At 42.5% G+C, this 22,315-nt stretch overlaps 1 protein-coding gene across 1 annotated transcript; it reads right to left on the bottom strand.

Annotated features, from left to right (window-relative positions):
- Nucleotides 1-111: 111 nt before the first annotated feature.
- Nucleotides 112-22,098, bottom strand: tinagl1 (tubulointerstitial nephritis antigen-like 1). The gene is made up of 12 exons (XM_080485659.1): nt 21,932-22,098; nt 18,941-19,251; nt 16,678-16,744; nt 12,684-12,776; nt 12,480-12,594; nt 10,516-10,642; nt 10,174-10,324; nt 9,896-10,082; nt 8,567-8,612; nt 7,497-7,620; nt 4,158-4,203; nt 112-3,201 (listed from the first exon to the last, which is right to left on the bottom strand). Exons 2-12 carry the CDS (start codon nt 19,242-19,244, stop codon nt 3,037-3,039), a joined length of 1,425 nt encoding a protein of 474 aa, XP_080341785.1. The 5' UTR covers nt 19,245-19,251; nt 21,932-22,098; the 3' UTR covers nt 112-3,036.
- Nucleotides 22,099-22,315: the final 217 nt, after the last annotated feature.

The raw sequence follows: 22,315 nt of genomic DNA, 5'->3' as shown, positions 1-22,315 counted from the left end.
CCCCACCCCCCACTGTGGCTCGCCGAGTACTTCTACCACCAGCCGCATATGATATTCACACAAAACTGCATCTGATATTTCAGCAGCACATGACAAAAGGGTTTTTTTTTTCCAAAGACTTTATTGTGTAAGTGGACACTAATGTGGCAATGCACTTAGTGCACAAAATACAACAGACAGGCAGATAATACAACATTGCACAAGAAAACAAAGGACAATAAAAGTATATAATTTAGAAATGTCGTCATAAATAAAGTCTACACGTCAGGAATATGAAGTGGTTCATTTTACAGTAAATACACAACATCTGAGTGAATGTCTGCTGCTGTTTCCCGGGAACTTTCTAAAGAAGAGGTTGTGTAGTTTGAAGAAACATTTTTGGGGTTTAGAGTGAGCTAATGCGTAAATGCAACAGATGTGCGATCTGCAGATAATACTTAGTAATACAAAGAGTAGTTGGTCCCGTCGGAAACTCTATCCAAACATGGCCATGATTCATGTGGCACAGACGGCATGTTGTTCTTGGACATCTTCATGAGAAAGTTCTTTCACGGATACTTTCTATATACTCGGTGTAATTTATTGCATTTTTGTTTTTTTTAAATAAAACTAACAATAAACACAGACGACCATTAATTGCATCAGAGGACAACATGTACTTTGAATATTTTAGATTTCTGCTTTGGTCAAGTCTTGCTTTAGCTTTTCAGGAGACGCTGAAACACAAGCGTTCATCATGTAACCAGCTGCAGGCAGACGACACAGAGGAAACACCGCGACATGGCCATGTAAACTGATTCAGCAAATCTGTACTGGAGTTATTGCCACTTGTACACATATTGAAACACAAAGACCCTCCTTGCTTCTAAAAACAAAAAGTCATTCATCTCATGTCCGCAGATTTATTTCATCTTTGAGTGTCTTTAGAAAGTTAAAAAGAAAAAAATATTGGATGAGAAGTAAGAACTGCTGAGCTTCATTCTCTCCAACATATTTTCTGGTCCATACAAGCATTTCTTTTAGCTTTCATACCCACTCGCCTGAAGGGAATCATGAAAAGACCTCAAAGATCTAAAGGCCTGATGATATCGAAATGAAAAAGGCCTTTTCAAGTGATAGCAGAAGCAGGCCAGGATGTAATTTAAGGTACATGGTAATAATATGTTGTGCTTTTCTTCTTTGAGTGAAGCTAAATCATAAAACGATACCTGGAAGCACTGGAAACTAAAGCAAGGCTCTGAACAGGGCTCGAGGGAAACGTAAAAACTTCTGTCATGAGCGCAATCAAATCAAACAAAAATGACAACGTAAACAAACCATACAGATCAGCACCTGGGGGACTTGACTTTGTGCCTCAGTGTTAGTCTGAAGCGGCTTTACGGGTTTATTATGCATCAAATTCTACAAAGAGGAATATTTGAGCACATTCTGGACTTTAGCAGCAGGATCCTTCCCTCATCCTCAACTATACAGACGCAGATAAGCAACAGGTTGATGAGTGTTGTTATGCAAGTTACTAAATACAGTACATCATAAAAGAAGTAGTAAAATAAAATCTTAAGATCAAACGGCAACAAAAAATACCACGTTTAGCTCATATTGTAACAGTGTACACAGGACAGAGTGAATTAAGACTACACACACTCTCTGTCAGTGGCCCAGGGGTTCTCAGAGTGTGGGAGGAAGAGACTCCCTCAAAGTTCAAACTTCACCTTTCGTTGTCATTGCTCACCAAGTAGAAAGTTTTGGCTGAATGCTGACTTTACAAACAGGTTTCACATTATAGCATTATTGTTAACAACTGCTGAGATTAACAGGGGATAAAAAGCACAACTTTTTAGAGGGAACTTTTATTACACTTACAGTTTCACACCGAAGCATATTTTATAATATTAATTTGTCTCCATCACGCTTATAACACATTCGATATTTTCACAAAATTTAAGTTTTACTGCTGGGAAAGGGCCTCCCCTTGAACCCCTCTGGCGCCCCCCAGGGGTGGCCTGTCCCACACCGTGAGAACCCCTGCAGTGGTCCAAACAACTCCGTTTCATTTGAGGCATTAAAATATTTTCAAACTCTAAAAACAATGTTAAATGATGGGCCAGGAATGGAACGATGGCTTTGACTTCTAATCTTTTCCACTACTTCTGGAAGAGTTCATAATGTGGCTTGACTATTTATTTTGCGCTCATATGCAGTCAGTTACTATCCACACATCGGTTGGCAGTGTTTATTCCAGAAAAATAGGCTGCATATATTAATTTAATGTAAATTGATTTAGCTTCCAAACAAATCCTAATGTTAACACATGGAGTCACTGTGATTGTTGTTGCAATCTTTCACTCTGGAAAGAATCACCTTTCCATTTTTGTGGAATGTGTGAGAAAACGTCTGACCTGCAGCCACTAAACCCTTTACAAGTGTCCACTCTAAAGCCAAAGGAATGAGGCAAAGTACGCCTCAGTATAGCTGGCAGGTAAATGTCACTCAGGTCGCCTATATTATGTGATCAGGTTACACAGTTTCTCTTAAAGCCTCTGAAGTCTGATAATCTGCCTCTCGGATTTCTCCTCTGATACCGAGTCCATCTGGATTTCAGGTTTTGGAGTTAGTCAAGACTGAAGGATGACACAGTAAAAGGATAAAAAGAGGAGAGTGCTTCTCTCTCTGGTATAATCCGTCTTTGGCATGATTCGGATGATATCCAGATGATTCTTGGATGTTGTACCTGAGGTGCAAAGCTTGTTTTTGATTTTGGTGCCATAAACATTAAACTACAAGGTTGGATTTGCGTTAAAAAAAAAAAGAAGAAGAAAAAAAGTAGAAAGTGGAGAACAGGGGGGGGGGATATTCTTCCCCTGGTTCAAGTTAAGGTGTAAAAACACAGAATTCTCTTGTGTAGGTTTTGTGGTTGTTCCAGCCAACTTGGTGCGTGAAGGGATGTGAAGTTCTGAGACTTTTGCTGTGTGCCTCTTCAGTGTTACGAAACACAACAAAAAGGTCTCTGCGGGTTTTTGAGCGTCTGCTGAGTCTTTAAATCTGCCGGCGGCGGTGGTGGTGATGGTTGTGCATGTCCTCCATTGTGATTCTGCCCCACACGCCGATCACAAACGCTTCGATCTCACACTCGTTGTCCCCGCGAGCGATGCGGAAATAGCCGTCCTCGCCCCAGTTCTTTCCCCAAGAGTTGGCTGCAATCTGGAAAATAAAATGCAGTGCTCAGCTTCCTGCACAGGAAGTAAAAGGATGAGACAGATGTTTATAAAGATGATACTATAATACAAAGAGAACTTTTGTGTGCTGTAGTAGTTAATACTCTGGATTGGACCTTTGCATGTGAAAGTGGCACTTTTGATGGAAGAATATGCAATATACAGAATTTATTTACAATACATAAAAGCAATTCTCTTGTTTATGATTGATAGAGGAAGGTGCAAATCACTTCGTCCTTTATCAGATGTCTGTTGTTCTTGGTTGTTCGTGTGGTGTAAGGCATTTCCTCAGCCCCCCCCCAACCGGGTTTTTTTGGCAGCGATGTTATAAGATATTTTCTGTTTGGTTCGTCTTCTTAGGTGTTCACATGAATGGGTTGTTTTTTTTTTAACTCGTTTACCCCACAGCATTCTCTATCAACTCTCCTCCGACTGGTCCCATCCCATGTTATCAATTTGAGTTGCTAGGCAGTAACAAAAACAAAACCTGTAGTTAACCTTTTGAAATCAAGCCTATTTTTTAGGCTTATGCATAAAAATGATATTCTTACAATCTGTAGCGTCTCCGCCTCCATGTGTTGTGTAGTTTGTGTGTGTGTGGCATAAAAGCGCAGAGTGCGTCTGAAATGAGGCAAGTGGGTCGACAAAACAATGGGATTTTGCAGTTGTGTTTGGAGCATGTAAAATACCTTATATAGTCTTGTTGGATTTGATGTGTAACATTGTTTTGCTGTTTTATGCTGTTTGTACCCCGAATTAAACTAATTGATCTACTCACCCACAAAACGCACACACAGAATATGTAATCAGGTTACAAGAACACAAAGTTCAGCACTCTTTAGAAGGGATCTTAGTAAATCAGGAGCTTAATAGTTGAAATGTTCTTAACCAACAACCAAGGGAAAAAATGTGTTTTATAATAATACTGAAATGTGAACATACCCAGTATTTTCTTGATGCCCCATCAAGGTTTCTGTCTTCTCCCCACCTAGTGCACAAAGAAGAAATGATGGTGAAACTTTAGCAGTAAATTAAAGACATTAAATAGGAACTGCTGTTAACTACAAACATCAAATTAGACACATCAGAGCTTTACAGCTATTTTTAAAATAGGATTGAGTTCCAACAAATGAGTGGCATGAAAACACTTATCGGGACTGTGTTCATGGAAGACAGGCTTTGTGTTATTGATAGAAACGAGACTGAGGTGGTTAAAACAAGCCAAACTTTTTCATCTTGTTAACAACATCCTGAAAACAAAAGTATTTCTGGCACGACGCTGCCAAGCTGCACTCCACCATCATTCCAGTGGAACACGGAGTTCCCCCTCTTCCGCAGGTATTTCAGTCTTCCTGACATGAGACAGGAAGGTTTTGAAGGAAGCGAGCGCCACCTCAGTTCTGCCGAGGCGCAGACAGCAGACTCTAATACTCTAAACACACAAACACACACGTGTGAACCTGAACTTCATCAGTTATCTTCCCCCTCACTACCAGTTTTGTTCTCAGGAAACACTGGCACAGGCCCACGCATTCCCATCTCGCCGCGCACTTTGGTTCAGTGTAGCGGCTCTCAGCGTCTGCCATTTCTGCTCGTCGCGATCAAAACATTCTCCCGAAGCCACGTCCCATCCTGTTTTTGCACTCCTGGCCTTTGGTTTCCCAAGAGACTCCCAGTGCCCAATCGCTTGTTATCTTTTATAAGGGAGAGGAATGCTGGGAAATAGAGTAGACGGTCTGAGACGCTGCCAAATCAGTAGTCTGCCACCACAACGCTCGCAGACAGTGCCAACCTTCTATCAGCGAGCGACTTTATTAGCTCGGTATTTCCCTGAATGGAGTCAAACGTCACACCGGTGGCACTGACAGGGAGCAGACACATCGAAAACAGCTGTACAAACAAGCACCAGTGCCAACTGTGGTCTGATACAGAGCAGAGAACTGTGTTTAGGGTTCGACAGCGAGGATCACACCTGTGCATGTATGATGGAGCCAGACAGAATCAGACCACTGCTGACCTTTTATCAGACACTGCAATCAGCCCGCTTGGGGACAATGCTGGGCATGCCGCTGTGCCCACGTACCCCGCCCTTTGCCCAGCACCCTTCATCCCGGCCCTGACCTCTCCTCCGGGGGACTGATCCTCCGCTCTCTGTCCACTGCCGTCAGGATCAGCAGCCCAGACAATGCCCTTTCCACCACAGTGGACCTCAATGCTCTTTCCACAAACTTTCCCAGGCCCTGGGCTTAAAGCAGTGCACATCTATGGGATTTGGCCTGTGAAAACACACTGATGCCTGTGGCTGGCAGGTTGGAGCTGAAAGCTCGACACGTTTCACTACCACCACCTCCTCTGCACTGCACCCCCATTCCTGCAGAGCGCTTCGGAGTCACAGCATCAGTAGAAGGAAATCAGGATTCAGCATTATCTCTCACCATGTATGTCCACCACAGTTTATTGACACATTGAGACGTCAGACATGTAATTATACACGACACAGTGTGATCCCAATATTAGCAAAGTGAATGTGAAGCCTCTGTTTTTAAGACATTTCTGTACGCACATACTTTATGGTAGTGGCTGAACGAGCTAAGTATAGGTTGGAGGGTGTTTTTCATACGCATGCCTACACATGATGTCACATCATAAACTCAGGTGTCATAAAACAGATCCACAAAACATGCACGGGAAAAAAAGTGAGAAAATATGAAGGGTTTTTTGTCATCCTAATGGCCAATCAGATGAGAGAAGAGAAGGTGCACAGAGCTCAGTTGCGCTTAAGTGACGCTCAGTGAATGAGGAACAATAAAATTTACCACAAACACACATTCCTCAGTCGCACTAATAGACCGGTTTCAGGCAAACTGCTCATTTTCCTAATGAGTAAAGTGAGACTTGTGAGCAGCAACGTATCATTGTCAAGGCAGACACATGTCAAAACCAGCTGGGTGGACCTCCTCCGGCCTCTTACTGCCCCCAAAACAGCACATAAAAGCGGCATCAAACAAATACCCCCGAGTCTGATAAGAGTCTGAACGATAAGATGGATGTTTTGGCTTTGGTGTGAAGAGGACAAAAAGAAAGGAAGCGTGACAGTCGGCGATTCAGATAGTCAAGATGGAGGGCGATGATGGACTGGCTTCAAAGAGACGGGGGAGCGGGGAACCGGGGAATCAGGGGAGGAAGAGGAGTCGGGACAGGCAGTCCAGGTGTGTCAGACATCTATCCGCCTGCATATTTGTGGTTGCACAGTTAGGCGGTGGGGTGGGGGCAATGTCTGGGGCAGATGGGGCAGTGGAGACAAGGTGTATCATGCCAGAGCAGAAGTCTGGGTGGGAGGCTTATTCACATGTACTCTCTCGACTGTGTGTGAACACACAGGCAAATAACGCGTTGAATCAAAACCTAATCCTCAAAGTTACTCAAATAAAATCTGATTCATCCACTATAAACACCATTTCTGCTGATTTGGAAGCAGTTGAGCATGTAGCAACACTGACACCAGACATAATGAAGCTCTACTTAAAGATGAGGAAAAGACAAAACTTTCTGTCCAGACGACACTCAGACACATAGTTTTTCCTGTTGATATCTCTCACTGAGACCAAACATTACATATAAAACACAGTCTCCGGGTTGTGTGTGTTTATGCTGTGTCCTTTATGTTCAAACGTGAACACAGAGGTTCAAAAACCAGAGCAGAGGAGGTTTGTTTGGCAAAATGATTTACACAGTTTCTATACAAGGACATACACAATTTGAAATTTTAGCGACCTCGACCAATCTTTTAAGCCAATTCAACTTAAAAAAAAAATAAATAATAATATCTGGCTGTAGTCAAATGATTGAGTTTAATTTAATAAGATCAATTGCAAGTCAAAAAGTAACCTTGTTGCAGTAAAAACATTAGTTAATAAAACCAGGTGCTTCATTCATGTATTTTTTAAAAGAAGAGATATGAAAGAGAGTTTTAGTTGTCAATTTATTTTGTCCAGGCTCAGAATTACAACTTGAAACCTTTAAAGTCATTAAAAGGTAAGACAGTTTGTGATCATTTTGATTATCAGAACACCCTCATATGTTTCTAAATTGACTGTTACGAAATTGTTTCATATAACGAATTATGATATTTGTGTTGCTCCAGACTCTAAAGGTAGAATTGTATACATCATGCTCAGGGTCGTGAAGTTCACCAGGAGCATTTATTCAGCTTTGGTATTTATCATTTTAAAGCAGCGATGTCATAAATTCTTTAAATCTCTTTAAGTTTTAGTTACTTACCCAGTGATCCTGACTGAGTGTGTGCCATGTTTGCGGTACTGTGGCGGTTTGGTGAAGCTGACGTCAGTGTGTTTGTAGATCCCACTCTTATAGACAAAGAAGTCCTCATGGACCTCCATAATAGCTGCGAGGAAGAACAAACAGGGAGAATTTAAAAGCGAAAACACACATACACCCACACGCACGCAGGCACACACACACACCTATCTTTTCCTGAATCTATCATGGAAAGGAGAGATATAAATCTTTTTCAAACTTTGATTAATCTAAAAGCAATTAGGTGTTTTTTACCACATAAATGTTAAGCATTCCCCTGAGTTGCACACACCCACACATTAGAACATGTTTAGAAGTGTGTAGTGTGTGTGTGTGTGTGTGTGTGTGTGTGTGTGTGTGTGTGTGTGTGTGTGTGTGTGTGTGTGTGTGTGTGTGTGTGTGTGTGTGTGTGTGTGTGTGTGTGTGTGTACTTTGCTCTTTTCACCTGCACTAAAATGTTCTGGCATTCCCGACCTTAGAACACTGTGGCCCTCTGCTCTCATCAACAACTCACAATACAAACACGATTCATACGTACTCGTCCTTTGTGCTCAAGAGAAACTCAAAGGAGGAAAGGAAACTTGATTTGAAGCCAGAAAGTCTTCCTGCCTGAGCTGCTCAACAATAAGGCAAGAAGTTGGCACAAGCTCACAAAGGACACACACACACACACACACACACACGCACACACGCACACGCGCACACGCGCACACGCGCACACGCACACACACGCACACACACGTGACTCTATTTAAGTAGACTTGACAATGGTCCAGATGGGCAACAGACAGTGAGGCGGACCAGTAGGAAAGTCGGCTCGGCCCCACTGATGTGAAGGCCCATCATTTCTGACGAGGAGACTGAGGTCAGAGTTGAGATCCAGGACAAAACCATTATAATGACAAGGTCAATCCTGACCTCATCCTGGGTCAGACACCCAACACGCAGCTTCAAGGTGCACGCAAATCTGTTTACGTCCCTCAGAAATATTATTTACAAGAGTATTTCAGAAAAACATGAAGGCATCACCTTACCTTGCACAGGACCATTATCCATAATCTCCTTCATAATCTCCTTTTGCTGAGGGAGAGGAGAGAGAGAGGGGATTCATAGGCACAGGAGAGAGAAACAGACAGAAAGATCGTTACATGTCAGTGGAATGGTAGGATGAAAACAAGGCCCCTGGATGTTAAAAGTCAGATAACAAGATTGTGTTCGGCAGGGCCTCCTGTTCTTAATGCCTGGCTTATTGACTTCACAGGCTATCAAGAGACAGACAACAGGCTGAAATGATGCTGAGAGGCATTAGCCATCGTTTAGCACTGATGGATGCAGGCTGATAAAACCACATGTTGGCTGAGTCGGAGGTGCACACAGCTGCATGCAGAGACGGCTTCTGGAAGCAGTTTAGGTGAACGTTACATGATACTGTGTGCTATTAGAGGAGGGTAGAGGTCCTTTCTCCAGTGGACCAGACAAGGTTTGTTTCCAGATTCTTACGTTTCAAATTAGATTCACACACTCCTCGAACAGTTTTTGATATAAATATCCACAACCAGTCAAATACAGTGGATTCTTTAGTTTATATATTTCAAGTCGTGGTGTGAAATTGTGGCACACATCAAGAAGAAAAAAAAGATTCAAAGCATTTGTTTCAAGAAATTATGGAGATGGAGATGAGATTAGATTTACGGTTGTACTTCCAGTCACCCTCTTGAATAAGTTTTTATTTTCTGTATATTGATATTGTATACTTCTAAAATCCAAAATAATTAACTTTCATTTGTTCAATCTGTATATTATTCGATTCACTGAGAGTAAGTGCTATTATTTCATAATAAAATCAACTCTCAATTGGTTTACTGTGGCTGACTATAAATAGATGCCACGCAGGAGAGCTTCAGTCATTTAGAATCACAAAACTAATTTCAGATCCACTTCTGTGACATAAGTTGAGAGCAGATAGTCATCATAAATGCTAATATCCACAGGGCATTTTGTCCTGATTCACTTACTGCATGTACACGTCAAGTCATAATCATATCAGATTACTGTGTAAATCTGTGTATCTGTAATCTGTGCATTCAAGGTAAAGGCTTCGGTAAGTCATCCTAAAGATTCAGGACAGCCCTTAATCCTTTCCCTTCTCATGTTCATTCACAGGCGAGTCAAGTATGCATGAGGAAAATGTGCAAAATCTCCCATAACACGTGAGACAGATTATGTCCACTGTAGCTGAAGATGAGAAAAAAATGTACAGGGAGTTCACATTGGTTCCACCGTTACTGCAAATTAAATAACATGTTCTTCTCTGAAGATTTCCAAATCAATGTATCGTATGTGTGGCTTGGTGCTGTTCTTACATTGGATGAGAGCCTGTAGGGCGGCGTGGACTGGTAGATGTCGTTGTGGTAGTTGTTCGTGTTGGGGCAGCGCTGCGTGGCTTGTCTCTTCCCCCGGCCGACGGAGCGACTCTGCATCATGCAGCGGCCCACGTCTGCCGGCTTTTCCTGTGGCGGCTGGTAGGGGTAACAGTCTTCTGTCACCACTCTGCCATCGGGATGCAGACAAAGGTGGGACTTCAGAAAGGTGTCATCGGGTTATCAGAAGCTACTCAAATGTGTCTATGAATTGCGCGTACCCTCTGCGGCGGAGATACCACCAGGCTCCATCGATGCGTCCTCCGGCACAACCCCCCTGGTTGCGAGTGTCACAGGAGATGAGATTTTGAGGGGAGAGCTGGGGAGTCATGTGGCCCATCGACTGGATGGAGATTCTGTCCGACGCCACAGCTTCAAACAGGCGATTTATTATTAATTACAGAAATACAATTAAGACATTTTCATTCATTAAGCAAATATTTCTCATGAATCTTCAAGGGAAAATTGATCACTCCCAATCCTCACAACATTTAACTGCTGTATCTCATAACAAACTGATCCCATAATGCTGTGCATTTTGTCTGGGTTTCTTTGAGACTCACCTGCAGTGGAGAAAGCCCAGGAGGCAGCGCAGTTGCCCTGATCCAGTGGCTCATGAATCTTGCCGGGCCACTTCTCTGCCGAGTTGAAGTAGAGCGGCAGTTGGTCACTCTGAGGATCCATGTTCATCTGACGGAAGAAGGAACAAAACAGCCGAGTCAGTTCAATTTCTATGTTCACATTAGAATTTTTATTTTTTTTTACATTTTATACTAAAAATACATCATCATACTATAAAGTAGTCCAAAACATAAAAAAAAAAGTATTAAGGAATGATGACTTTTGTCATAAAGTGAAAGTTGGAAAGTTGTAACACAAAGTAAAGGCTGCAGTTAACATTGAAACACTCGGAAGGCAGGAAATATCTGAGGATCAGAATGTTGTAAAAAAAAACCACCATCATTATCTCCGACGAGACACACGAGGCATATTGGAGGAAATGCAGGTAGTTAATAAATAACTTCCCTCATTCAATAAAGGGTTAAAATATTTCATTCAGCCTCTACGTCAGGTAGAACTTTTAACTCAATCCTCTCTAAAAAAAACAACGACCTGATCACTGAAGCTGCGTCATTTGGCCCACCTGAACTCCTTCAAATGTTATTGTGATGATAAATCCTAAATATGGTGATAATGCTGGAATATCAAGCTCATATTTTCATGGGAGTGCACAGCAGCTTGGAGGTGAGTTTCGGATGCCAAACATACTCTTTCTATTAATCTTCACTTAAGGCTGGATGCTCCGCTAATCTCCCAGCGTTGCGAGATAGAACCGGACACACGTCAGTGCAACCGACTTCCTCTCACTAACAAAGCGCCCAGCTGCCTGCGCTGCATTCCTCTGATTAATAGTGAGGTATTTGCAGCACAAATGGCCACCTGATACATAACTAAGGAATGTGCTGCTGGTCAGTACTGGTGAAAGGTCAAAATCCAAAAGGCACATGACCGAAAACACAGCGAGGGCTGAAACGCTGCAAGGATGTAGTGTTATGTTGGTTTCTGCGTGGCTGCGGGTGTGTAATAAATTCATTCACAAATTCACTATTTAAGCTATTTCACAGGTGGGCAGAGAGAATTGTGAATGAGATGTGATTGGGTTTGTGGCACAGGTGGGGACACGCTAACCGCGGGAGAGGGAGGGGGAGCCCTGACATTTTGTTTTTGGTGGGGATGGGAGCACGGATGAGGGGTGGGTGTGAAGGAGTGAATAGGAGGGTGCTGTTTTATTCTCCTCCATTCCCCTCCGTCTCTATGCCTCATGTTTTGGTTACGACTTATTTAATGTGTCTGGGTGAAATGTCAACAAAGATTGAGCGGATCAGAGGAGTCTCAGACAGAAACGCCGTCACATCCCGACGGGCCACCATGATTAAGAGAAGCACTGTTTTGATCGGCGTTCATTTGCTGTAACACGGTAGGTGTTAAGCCTTCACAACAGAAATGAGGAATTCGCTGCGGAATGCAGGAGGTCCAATGAATAAAACAGTCACAAAGCAACTGTAGCAAGTTGTTTTCTTTTTCCACATTCCCACCTGTCAGTGAAACAAGCCTGCCTCCCACTAAACCTCCGTGATTACACTCCAGACACTGAAAATCCTGCATGTGTCACACAATCACACTAAAATGAGCTCATGGTGTTAAAATGGTTTTAGACTGAAATATAAGTCTTCAAATATGCTTTCATAATGATTTGCTCCATATATGACAATTGGAAGTCTACTGAAAAACAAATTGAGACAGTTGCGGTATCCAAACCTGAAATTGCCTCAAAATGGCGACTCATTCATTCTTGTTAGAAAATAAAAAAGTTCCAGCATTTATCATCTCTCAGAGCAAGTATCAGTTTTATTTTATGCATGAGCTATCTTTTAAAAGGCTTTTATACAAGCCCTGAAGTGATTTGTGTTTTTGTCATTTTTTGAAGTGCTGGTCCAAAGAAGACGTTCAAGCATAACATCCTTACCTGCATCTCATTCATGTTCATGATCGTCCTCGAGGGTCTTTGTGTGCCCAGCCGGTAGCGAATCCCTTCATCCAAAGACATCCCGTGAAACTGACTGTAGTTTGCCGCCCTCCACCTGAAAACAGAAAGAACGGCAAAGTGGCATGAATATCTCACTGTGGAATCGTCCCGTCCTACCAGAGACACGTATGATTTGTCTCTCACCCATAGTTTCCTCTGTTGACAGCAGTTATCATGTCGGACTCAATGAGACAGGCGTTCTGCTCACACTCCCAGCGCCCAGACGATCCGCACGTACTGCAAGAGGCAAAACACGGAGGAGAGGCGACATTAAAATCAATTCCAGCATGACAGCTAAAATGACATCAAAAAATATAGATTCATGCAAAAATAACTGAAGCCACAATGAAAATAGAAAGATCAGAAAGGTCAGATGTTGACGGGTGCGCTGAGGCTCAGTGGAATTTCTAAATAAGAAATGAATGGAGAGAGGAATGTCAATATCTTGAAAAAGAACATATGAGGGAGTGAGAAAAATGTGAAGAGGTTAAAGGGAACAAACATTCAGCCTTTTAAGGCTGCAGAAATACTGCACCATTTTTAGTCTGAAGACAGGATGATGAGAGGGCGGGAAATTAATGACGAGCCACAGATGTTTCCTCACGGGACGTTCAGAAACAGGGAATTTAATTTCTGATGAGTCAAAGTGATGGAGCAATGCTGGAGCCTTTGTACATTAACGGAGGAGGTTGAGGGATAATGAGGGGAGTTTTCCACACAGGCGTGTAACAACATCCTACTGCTGAGCCGACTGCACGCGAGACGTCACATTTACAAAGAGGGAGACCTGCACAACACTGTCATTAGCTGCAGCTTACTTTCCCTTTTCATTGAAAGGATCTTCATCATATTAAGTTCATTGTCATTTCATGTTTTTACCGTGATTCGATTTTAAAAGTACATTTTGTGAGAGGAAACCAAAGGCAAGTTACAACATTGTGGGAAAAAAATAAAAAAGTTGGATTTGTATTAATACTCAATAACTTCTCAAACTCAAATTCCCTTTAGTTCAGTTTATGCCTCCATGAATGTCTGACGGATGTTGATTAACGGAAGAGCCACAATGACTTTTCCTCCTCTCAGCAGGAGTTCATGCAGGCAGCAGGTCGGCTACACATTCACACACTAATATGACCTGCAGGGACCAGAAGAAAGACAGATTTATGTAGCTGAGGGCCGCGAAGTCAGACTGAAAATAAAACATGAGAGCTGTGAGGTCACATGTTGCATTCTTTGTCACACTCCTCGTCAAAGGCAGACAGCGCGATCACCATATTATGACATGCGCTGCTGTGTCTCGATGTACCTGGTTGGGAATTGGCCAAGAAGCCACAGAACGGCTCAGATATTCACTGCGTTTGTTGGCCGTCTTCCAATCTGACACATGTGAGCAGACGGCACAGAGAGAGTTTGCCAAATCGAAGCTGTTAAGACTGCCAGTGTGAGCAGGAGGCGCCGCACATCAGATCATTCGGGGCAGATAAAGAGTTTGGATGTCAACAGATCAGATGGGAAACGTCTCAGCTGGAAATCCCATTAAAACAACAAGAGGCTGCAGTATATTTTCACACACAAGGGTAAACAAAAGTGCCACTTCACACTCCAGGCACAGTCATATTGAGCTGAGAGTCGTTTCAAGCTATAACCACACTTAAGAGGCAGATAAAGCCGATTAGGATATTCAACAAATTAACCTATTATGTAGTTAACACTGATACGGCTTCCTATTTTTGTCGAAATTCTAGATGTGGGAGTCTGCCGCTGCTAATCAGAGTCTTCTGGAGGAAGACTGGGGGAAGCAGCCTGTCCACTAAAGAGGAAGCCCGGTTCTCCACCCTGAGGCTTTGTTTCTGAAAGAACTGGGAGGACGCACATTTGGGAAATTAATAAGTGGAGCGAGTGGGAGGAGGGAAAGGGAGTGTGGAGTGTGTGCCCTTTAGTGCAAAAGTTGCGATGCAATTTTTCAAGCATCTATGTGTCTTGCCTTAAGAAGCACATGTGATCTTGTAAATGCATAAACCTCTTTTGTCTGACAGTCAATCGGAGCACTGAGCTTGTGAACGCTGTTTCCTGTTAGTTTGCTGCTTTCCACCAGGGAACACTTAAGACTATTTTTATCATGCACCATGTGCTCGTTCCCCCTCCACCCGCCTTTTTAGACAAAACGTCAACTATGCCTGTTGTTAGCATCCATCTCTGCTTGTCTGTAGTTTCAGTTGGAAATTCTAAGTGAGCTGCATTGATAAGATTCCCACTGGCCTGCCCAGCTACTGACGTTAAACACGGAGGTCAATGGGGTCAGCAGGGGTCACAGCGAACAAGTTTCTCCGAGCATTGTCTATAAAGATGATACAGAGGCACAAATGGTTGTTGAGACAACATTTGCCTGTAGGTGAGCAGTTTCACACGGTGCTTTACAAACATTAAATAACACAGACGTGAGAAATCAGAGTGACGGACAGGTGAGGAATTCAATTTCCATTCCTCCCACCTTCTGGTAGTGAAAATAGCCATCCTTACCACATCCTTGACATTGACCCGCAAAAATGACTGCAGGCACACAAAGTATGTTGCCATCAGGGTGGAGAGGGGTATTTAAAAACGTTCATGTCCCTTGGAGCGATTTCAAAATACTGTTTTTAGTAACACTTAGCCTCATGCCAAGGTCGTAAAGAGAAAGGCCATTTGTAAAATCTGCCCATCAGTAACACTGGGCAGGAAAAATAAAGCAACGCTGGCAGAGGAGATCAAAAATGCAGCCAAAACAAGACAACATGCAGGCGTTTTATGCACTGAAGGAAAGTGAATTTTTATCGACATCAAAGTAGAGACTGGGCACCCGAGAAGCCAAACAGGAACACCAATTAGGAATACGTTTGCCCTATCACCATGCAGGGGGCCTAAAAACTGCTAATGGCAAATAAAACTTTACTGCAAGACATGGGAGGTATTACCACATGTTTGGATTTATTTTGAATGATTACTGCAGCTTACTGAACCACTTTCACTTAATCAGAACTATGAAAATACTATCAGAAGTACGTAGCTTCTGATTACAAATGACCTCTTTCAATATACAGTATTTACATACAATGACTTGATGATGCATTTATCAGAGTTAGGTTCGCTGAAGTACGATGTCGACAACAAGTCTTCTGCAGGAGAATAAAATCTAAAGATCAATTTCAAATGAATGGATTTTACTTACAGTATTTAGCACATTTTATATTGCTGAATCAGAAGTGATAATTCTAATGAGGTCAATGAACAAGAATGTCAACTGTACATCATGAAGAGCCGTGAGGAGATGAATATATGAAGTAAACATTGTTTAAGTAATCAGAGGGTTGGCACAGAAGAAGAAAGTTTTACCTCCATGGAAATTTACGGACCACAGTTTGTTTGTAGCACCATTCATATTGATCGCTCAGCTTTATGTGCTGTAGGTTACTGCTTGTTGGATATGGTACCGCCTGACAGACGGCATTCAGAATATTCCAACGCTGTCAGAGGATAATCTCAGGTAATTTCTTTGGGCTGTCGGACTGTGCCAACGAAAGTGAAGCAACTGAATGGTATTCAGCCTTGATTTATGTTTATATCAGACTTTCCTGCCGCCATTTGAAAATATCTCACACAGAAAGGGAGAGTTTGGATAAAAGGTAGAAAAGGTTAGGTTCAGGGGGTTAAAGGTGTACATAAACCATGAGGACGTGATCATAATGTTGTCAGGGAAAGATCTCCATTCAAATCACTGGATATAAAGTGATTATTACTCATAAAGCAAGCCCTAACTTCCCTATTGGAAACACATGTTGCACGAGCGCACACACACACACACACACACACACACACACACACACACACACTTTGCAACCCACATAATATGATTTTAAACCACAGAAATCTCCTGAGTACTGCACACGAGCGAGGTTTGTTTGTTGTTTTAGTGACTGATCTCCACTAAATAGAAATGCTTTTCCAAATTAATACATGCAAAGTATCTAGTTTTAAACTGTTATATTATGTGAAGCATTCATGCAAGTAGATGTTGTGAGCTTGATGCACTAAAGAAGACGTTTCAGGGGAATAATCAGGATGAAAGAGGTGAAAAGAGAGGAAAGAGGGTTTTACATACCATAAATTGCAGTTCTCTTTGTATGTTTGCCCTGTAAAGAACCTGTTTCCATTCCTTTCACAGATGCCTGAGAAGAGACAGAGAGGGTATATTTAATATACACAAGTTTGATGTGGCTAAGCAACAAAGATCCTTCCCCTAATCTCTGAGCCTCGGATACAAAGACACAGAGATGAGCATATACTGCAATCACACTTGATATATTACAAATACATTGGCCACACTGCTTCACATACAACAAGAATAAAAAAAAACAAAAAACAACCTGCAACAGTAAGCATTGCGTGCACCTAGAATATACACACACAGAATATGTGAGGTCTCAGCAGCTCTAAGCTGCAGTAATCCAGTGTAGGAATGCGGCCTTAGCTACTTTCCTGCCTTCCCAGGCTCCCTGGGTTCTCTCGTCATGCTTTAACCAGCTTAAACTCAACTTTTTCACCTCTGCTGAGACAAAGCGTAAGCCTCTGCACCAATACGTATATAATTAAACATCAAGAAATGACAAACATTTGTAACCTTCAGTGCTGGGATGAACGCCAGTTTGCAGCAACACAATCTCACAAAAATGATAAAGCACACCACAATCCTTTCAAATGAATTTTACAGGCTGAAAAATGAGAGTGAGTCGCTGACAGACTTACAGTGAGTTTTATCTCCCCCGGTTTACAGTGGACGGCGCTGTCAGTGTGAATTTCATGTGGAATTTGAGGCATGAGCCGGCCGTAAATTTACAGTGTGAGCAGGTTTCCGGGCCTCTGGTGTGAGGCGCAGAGCTGATTGTGTGATTTATGATGGCGGCACTCAAGACACCCACCGTCCCCTTTACAGCTGTCTCACCCAGTCTATCACGTCTGAGTTACTGTACTGTGAGACAAGTTACACATTAATGCAGCAGGAATGTAAGCACACTCAACTCTGCAGAACTCAGTGTGATTTTATCGAACGGCTAAGGCGACTCTTTTCACACTGCAGAGTCGCGATCGAGGCAAAAAGAGAAAATAACAATTGCAAAAAAGTGTTTGCACGCCTGTGTGTCACACTTCCCGGGTCCCCTAGCTTGTGGACTGGGCACTACATACCTGCAACCCCCCCCTCCGTATCCTGCACCCATTGTCTGTCACGCCCACCCTACACATAGCCCGCATTCTTTCTCCTGACCTCCATTCATCCCTCCATCCACCCCTCCTCGCTCCGTCTGGGTTAATAAGAAGCCCACTGTTCCCGACAGTGTTTTCAGGTACTGTGTGCCTTCGCTCTCGCTGGCACATTTTACACCTCAGATAATGGAAATAAAACTGTGCCTGGAATCCAAATGTCGTCGGCTCTGTTATAGTGACCACACTGGCTAATAAAGTGAAGATCTGGTTCTTTGACAGAACCAAAAGAACCCTCGTTGACAGAGGCTACTTTAAAGAAGAAGGTATACTGTATAATTGCCCCAATGAGATGTCCATCTTTTGTTAAACAGCATGATTTTAATCAGTTATGAGCTTGCTATGGCAAAAATACTAAAGTAAAAGTACTTAAAAAAAATACTTTTTGTTACTTCCATTTCTATTCACTTGCATCCTGAGTAATGGAATTTGATTGAATTGACCTTCATAAAAAAAGAAAACTATCTTAAGTATATCACTCACGAGAAAAACGCAAGTATATAAAAGGATAGCAACTTGTACCCCAATATAGAGATAAATTGATAATTTTCTGTTACAAGAATAAACTTATTGGCTAAAGAAATGCAGATTGATTCATTTAAATGAGGTAAGGGCTTCATTAAAAAAATATACTTATAACACTAAAAAAACATTCAAAGTGAAATTTTTTTTTTTTTAATGTCACTAAAGTAGCAACAACATACTAATTATTCAGTAATGTATTTGTAATGCTCAACTGGCTGCCACTGGCCAATGGTCATTGAGATGTACTATTGTATCCTCAGTTGCACAATGACCTGAAAGTGGCTTTATTTTTTTACTTTATCTTTTTAATTGATCTATTCTTCACTCATACTGGTCAGGTTTTCAGTGCTACTGCTGTAATTTCCATGCACTCACTTACCCGAAACGTTTGGAAAAAAATGGTAATAATTATGTATTTCCAGATGCCATGCTGCTTTTGTATCAGCAGGGTTTCCTGCTGCTCACAGACTGACTTTAAATGAGACAGACAGCACACACAAACACACACACACTCAAACAAGCACTCACTGCTGCAAAAAAAAGATTAATGCACACAGTGACACATTAGCACCTCCACATACCAATGTAAGGTGGCTGCACGCCGAGGCAGTGACCCCAGAAGTCGGGGCAGCAGTCAGACACGGTGCGGTTGCAGAACAGGTCGCAGTAGCAGATTGTGTCCAGGTAGGGCACCGTGCACAAGTCGTCCCTGCCGGGGCAGCAGCCTCCTCTCCTCTCGCAGTAAGAGCCGAACGGATCCCTGATGCCACCTACATGGAGAGGACTGGCAAGCTCCCTTTTGGTCCTTCTGGACAGGACTCTGTCTGCAGTTCCCTCTCCCACCACCAGGAGCAGCACTGCCACAATCAGCATGATGAGCTTCATGATAACTCTGTGAAAAGAAGGACGGAGACAGTGTAAATAAGAGATTTTTTTTTTTTTTTTTTTTTGTTTAGCTGTTAGAGAAACGAGGATCTGCTTTTCTCAAAAGGCACAATTCAAATACTTTACAATTTCTGAGGAGGGTAACTGAGTTACGGGCACTGGCGACACATACCTCCCGCCTTCTGGTGTGTAATTAACATTCATGAATAACCAGTCGCACACAAATATACAAAAAGCTCCCAATTAAAGGCCACATTTTATTTATTTTTTTATTAACATGTTTCTGGGAAATCAATTGTATCGTTTTTCATTCTTTCCTTTCAAGCAGCCAAGACAAACCACAGCTAAATGTGGAAAAAACAAATCTGCAGGAAGAAATTATGGTAAAACAATTCCTCAATGACAGAAATATGGGGGGGCTCTTTAAAAGTATCGGATGCCGTTTGATGGTGTTATTTCAGGTGTCGGATCTCAGTGCAAACTCCCCAAAGGACACTGCTATAATTCTTCAATGAGCTGCTTTTGGTGTTTTGTGTTTCTTTTGGTCCATTTTTCCTTCGCTGGTTTGAGTAAATGCACCAGACACATCCTTAATGGCCATGATCAGGAGGTGTTTGTCCTCAAGCTCACCTCTGAAATCGCAGCACGGGTCAAACAACCATCCATATGTATTATTTGTGTGTTGGTGGTTACCGAGTCAAGCGCCAGCTTGGCCCTCTGCTCACACAAATAGCGTCATTAATTATCCAATCAAATCTTTGGGCACAATTGACACAAAGCACGACTCCGGAAAAAAGATCTTAGCTGCCCTGTTTTCTGCATGACTTCACCTTTAGTTGTAACTACCCCCCCCCCCCCCCCCCCCCCCCAGAGGCATATGGCAGCATGGGCAGGTCGCCTCCTTCACACAAGTGTTTTGTTGTGGCACAGTCTGAGTGCAATAAAACTCCCACCAGTCTGCTCATCATCCTCAGGTCAAGCTGTTGCTGACGACCATAATAGCGCCTGCTGACGGTACTTTGTCTTTCGCTTCTCCATAAAGTAACTTACACCACAAATCACCGTCGGTCCGCAGAGGGTATCAAAGCACAAGCACTTCTTTAGCTAATTTGTAGAATTTAATGTGATGCAGTGCAACAGGCTGGAGCCAGGACTCTGCTTTTATAAAGTTAATAATGTGACATTAGTTGTGAAGCTTGTTGAGATATTTGGTGATTCTTGTTGTTGCTGCTCAAGCAAAGCATCTTGTTCTGTCTGTTCACCTGATTGGTACATTCAACTTAAAAATATAAATAAATTGTAATTAAGCAAAGCATTCTATACATAAAGGTTTTCAAACAGAACCGTAATGCTTTCAATAAATCATATTTAGGGTTTTTACTGGCAAACAATGTGGCTCATGTAACCCGATGAGAAGAAAAGTGAGGTTTTTCCGTCCCAATATAATGCTTTTCTACATATTTTGTGTCCTGTATAAATGGCACACCACAAAATGTATCTATAATTCATATTCACCTTTAAAGGGTTAATAGGCTGACAAAACAATTTACATCAAGATTGAAGGATTCTGTATTATTGAATTAAAAACATAATGAATTCAAACTCGATGTTGCTGAATGTATTTTAATGTTAACTGGAGACTAACGGTGATTTGAGGCGTAAGCTTATATCATGCAAAAGTCAAAATTACAAATATAACAATGACGAGTCGCTTCAACAGCCAGCAGCATATTAAACAGGGGATCAGAATAACATCCAGTGTGTTTCAGTTCCTTTCGTTTTGCTTCTGTAGAGTTACAAAGTTGCCATATGGTCCATCAGTGCTGCAACCCAACAGCATCCAAGCTACTGATCCCACACGACAGCCCCAGCACGGGTAACCCACTCACTGAGAATCACACAAAACATTGGCTTGATCTTCATCACAGCTTCATAACCAAAGATCTCATTCTTTCACGTCTCTGAGAATTGTGAAAGATTAATGTATCAAGTCTGTAAAACGTCTTCTTGGACAGAGAAAACTCAACTCAAACAGCAACTTTTCTGCATTCCCACGTCTGTCTCCCGCTTTCCTCCTCGCTGCTCATCTCTGAGATATCCCGGCACTGCCCACCAGATAATTGCCTCTCGGCCCAGAATATCTGTATAAAAGCCTGTTCTGTTACCCTCTGTGCGACACAGTCCTTCACTCTTCTCTGTCTCATTTGTGAGACATGCAGCCGTCCCGGGGAGTGAAAAACATTTCTAAAGCTGTGCAGGTGTTTGATGAGGCCTGCGCCACAACAGGTGAGTGAAAGGATTACTGGCCTTTCTGAATTACACGAGATTAACAGCGAAACACTCTCTGGACTCCATAACCCTTTGGAGAAAAAAAAGGAACTGAATGAAAACTTGGCAGGCTCTCACTTATATTGTGGAACTTATAAATATCATCTTGAATGTTGTGCTGCAGTCCCACACCTTCAAGGTAACTATGGCATAAAAGGTTTGACCAACTTATCTTCAGCAATAAAGATATCAGGATAAGATATGGAAGAAAAATAATACCAATAAAGACAAGAAAACACTTGAAAAGAGAAACGTTGAAAGCTTCATCTGATTCAGAAAGAAGTTTAAAGTAAAGTTAGGAGGTTGAGGCTGCACCTGTCTGAGATCTGCTGCTGGAAAGTGAAGAAAGTCTTTGTTACCTTGAGTTGAGAGAGAAATCCTGGTTTTGTAATCCGAGGGGGGAAAAAACAAACCAACTGCAGAACTGCAGAGCTATGTCACTCAGGCAGTCACTCACAGGTACAGAGGGTTTGGGTAAAAGGTCAGCCTCCCTTGTCTGTACTCCTCACCCTCTCCCAGGATCTGCTCTGTCACCCTCTGTCTTCTCTATATACAGGCAGGGAGTAGGGATAACCACTCCCCCCACCCCGACCCCCCCTCACTGCCTGGCCTGTCCCTGCTTCACTGCCTCTCCCTCTCTCACTGTGCTCACTCCCTGTGACACCCACAGGTTGCCTATCTCTCCATGCTTCTCCTCTTCTTATCAGACTGGAACCAAAGTGAAAGGCTGCAGTCAGACTCAC

This window comes from Lipophrys pholis (genome assembly GCF_963383615.2).
Source record: "Lipophrys pholis genome assembly, chromosome: 17".
NCBI classification, from domain to species: domain Eukaryota; kingdom Metazoa; phylum Chordata; class Actinopteri; order Blenniiformes; family Blenniidae; genus Lipophrys; species Lipophrys pholis.
Note: the sequence above shows the minus strand (reverse complement) of the source record. Positions and strands in the feature narration are given on the sequence as shown.

Coding starts and splice junctions, on each gene's coding strand:
- tinagl1 (XM_080485659.1), bottom strand. CDS start 19,244: ATGAAGCTCATCATGCTGATTGTGGCAGTGCTGCTCCTGGTGGTGGGA. Junction 10,643..12,479: donor TGAACATGAATGAGATGCAG/GTAAGGATGTTA, acceptor TTCTTCCGTCAG/ATGAACATGGATCCTCAGAG. Junction 10,325..10,515: donor CTGGGCTTTCTCCACTGCAG/GTGAGTCTCAAA, acceptor GCCTGTTTGAAG/CTGTGGCGTCGGACAGAATC.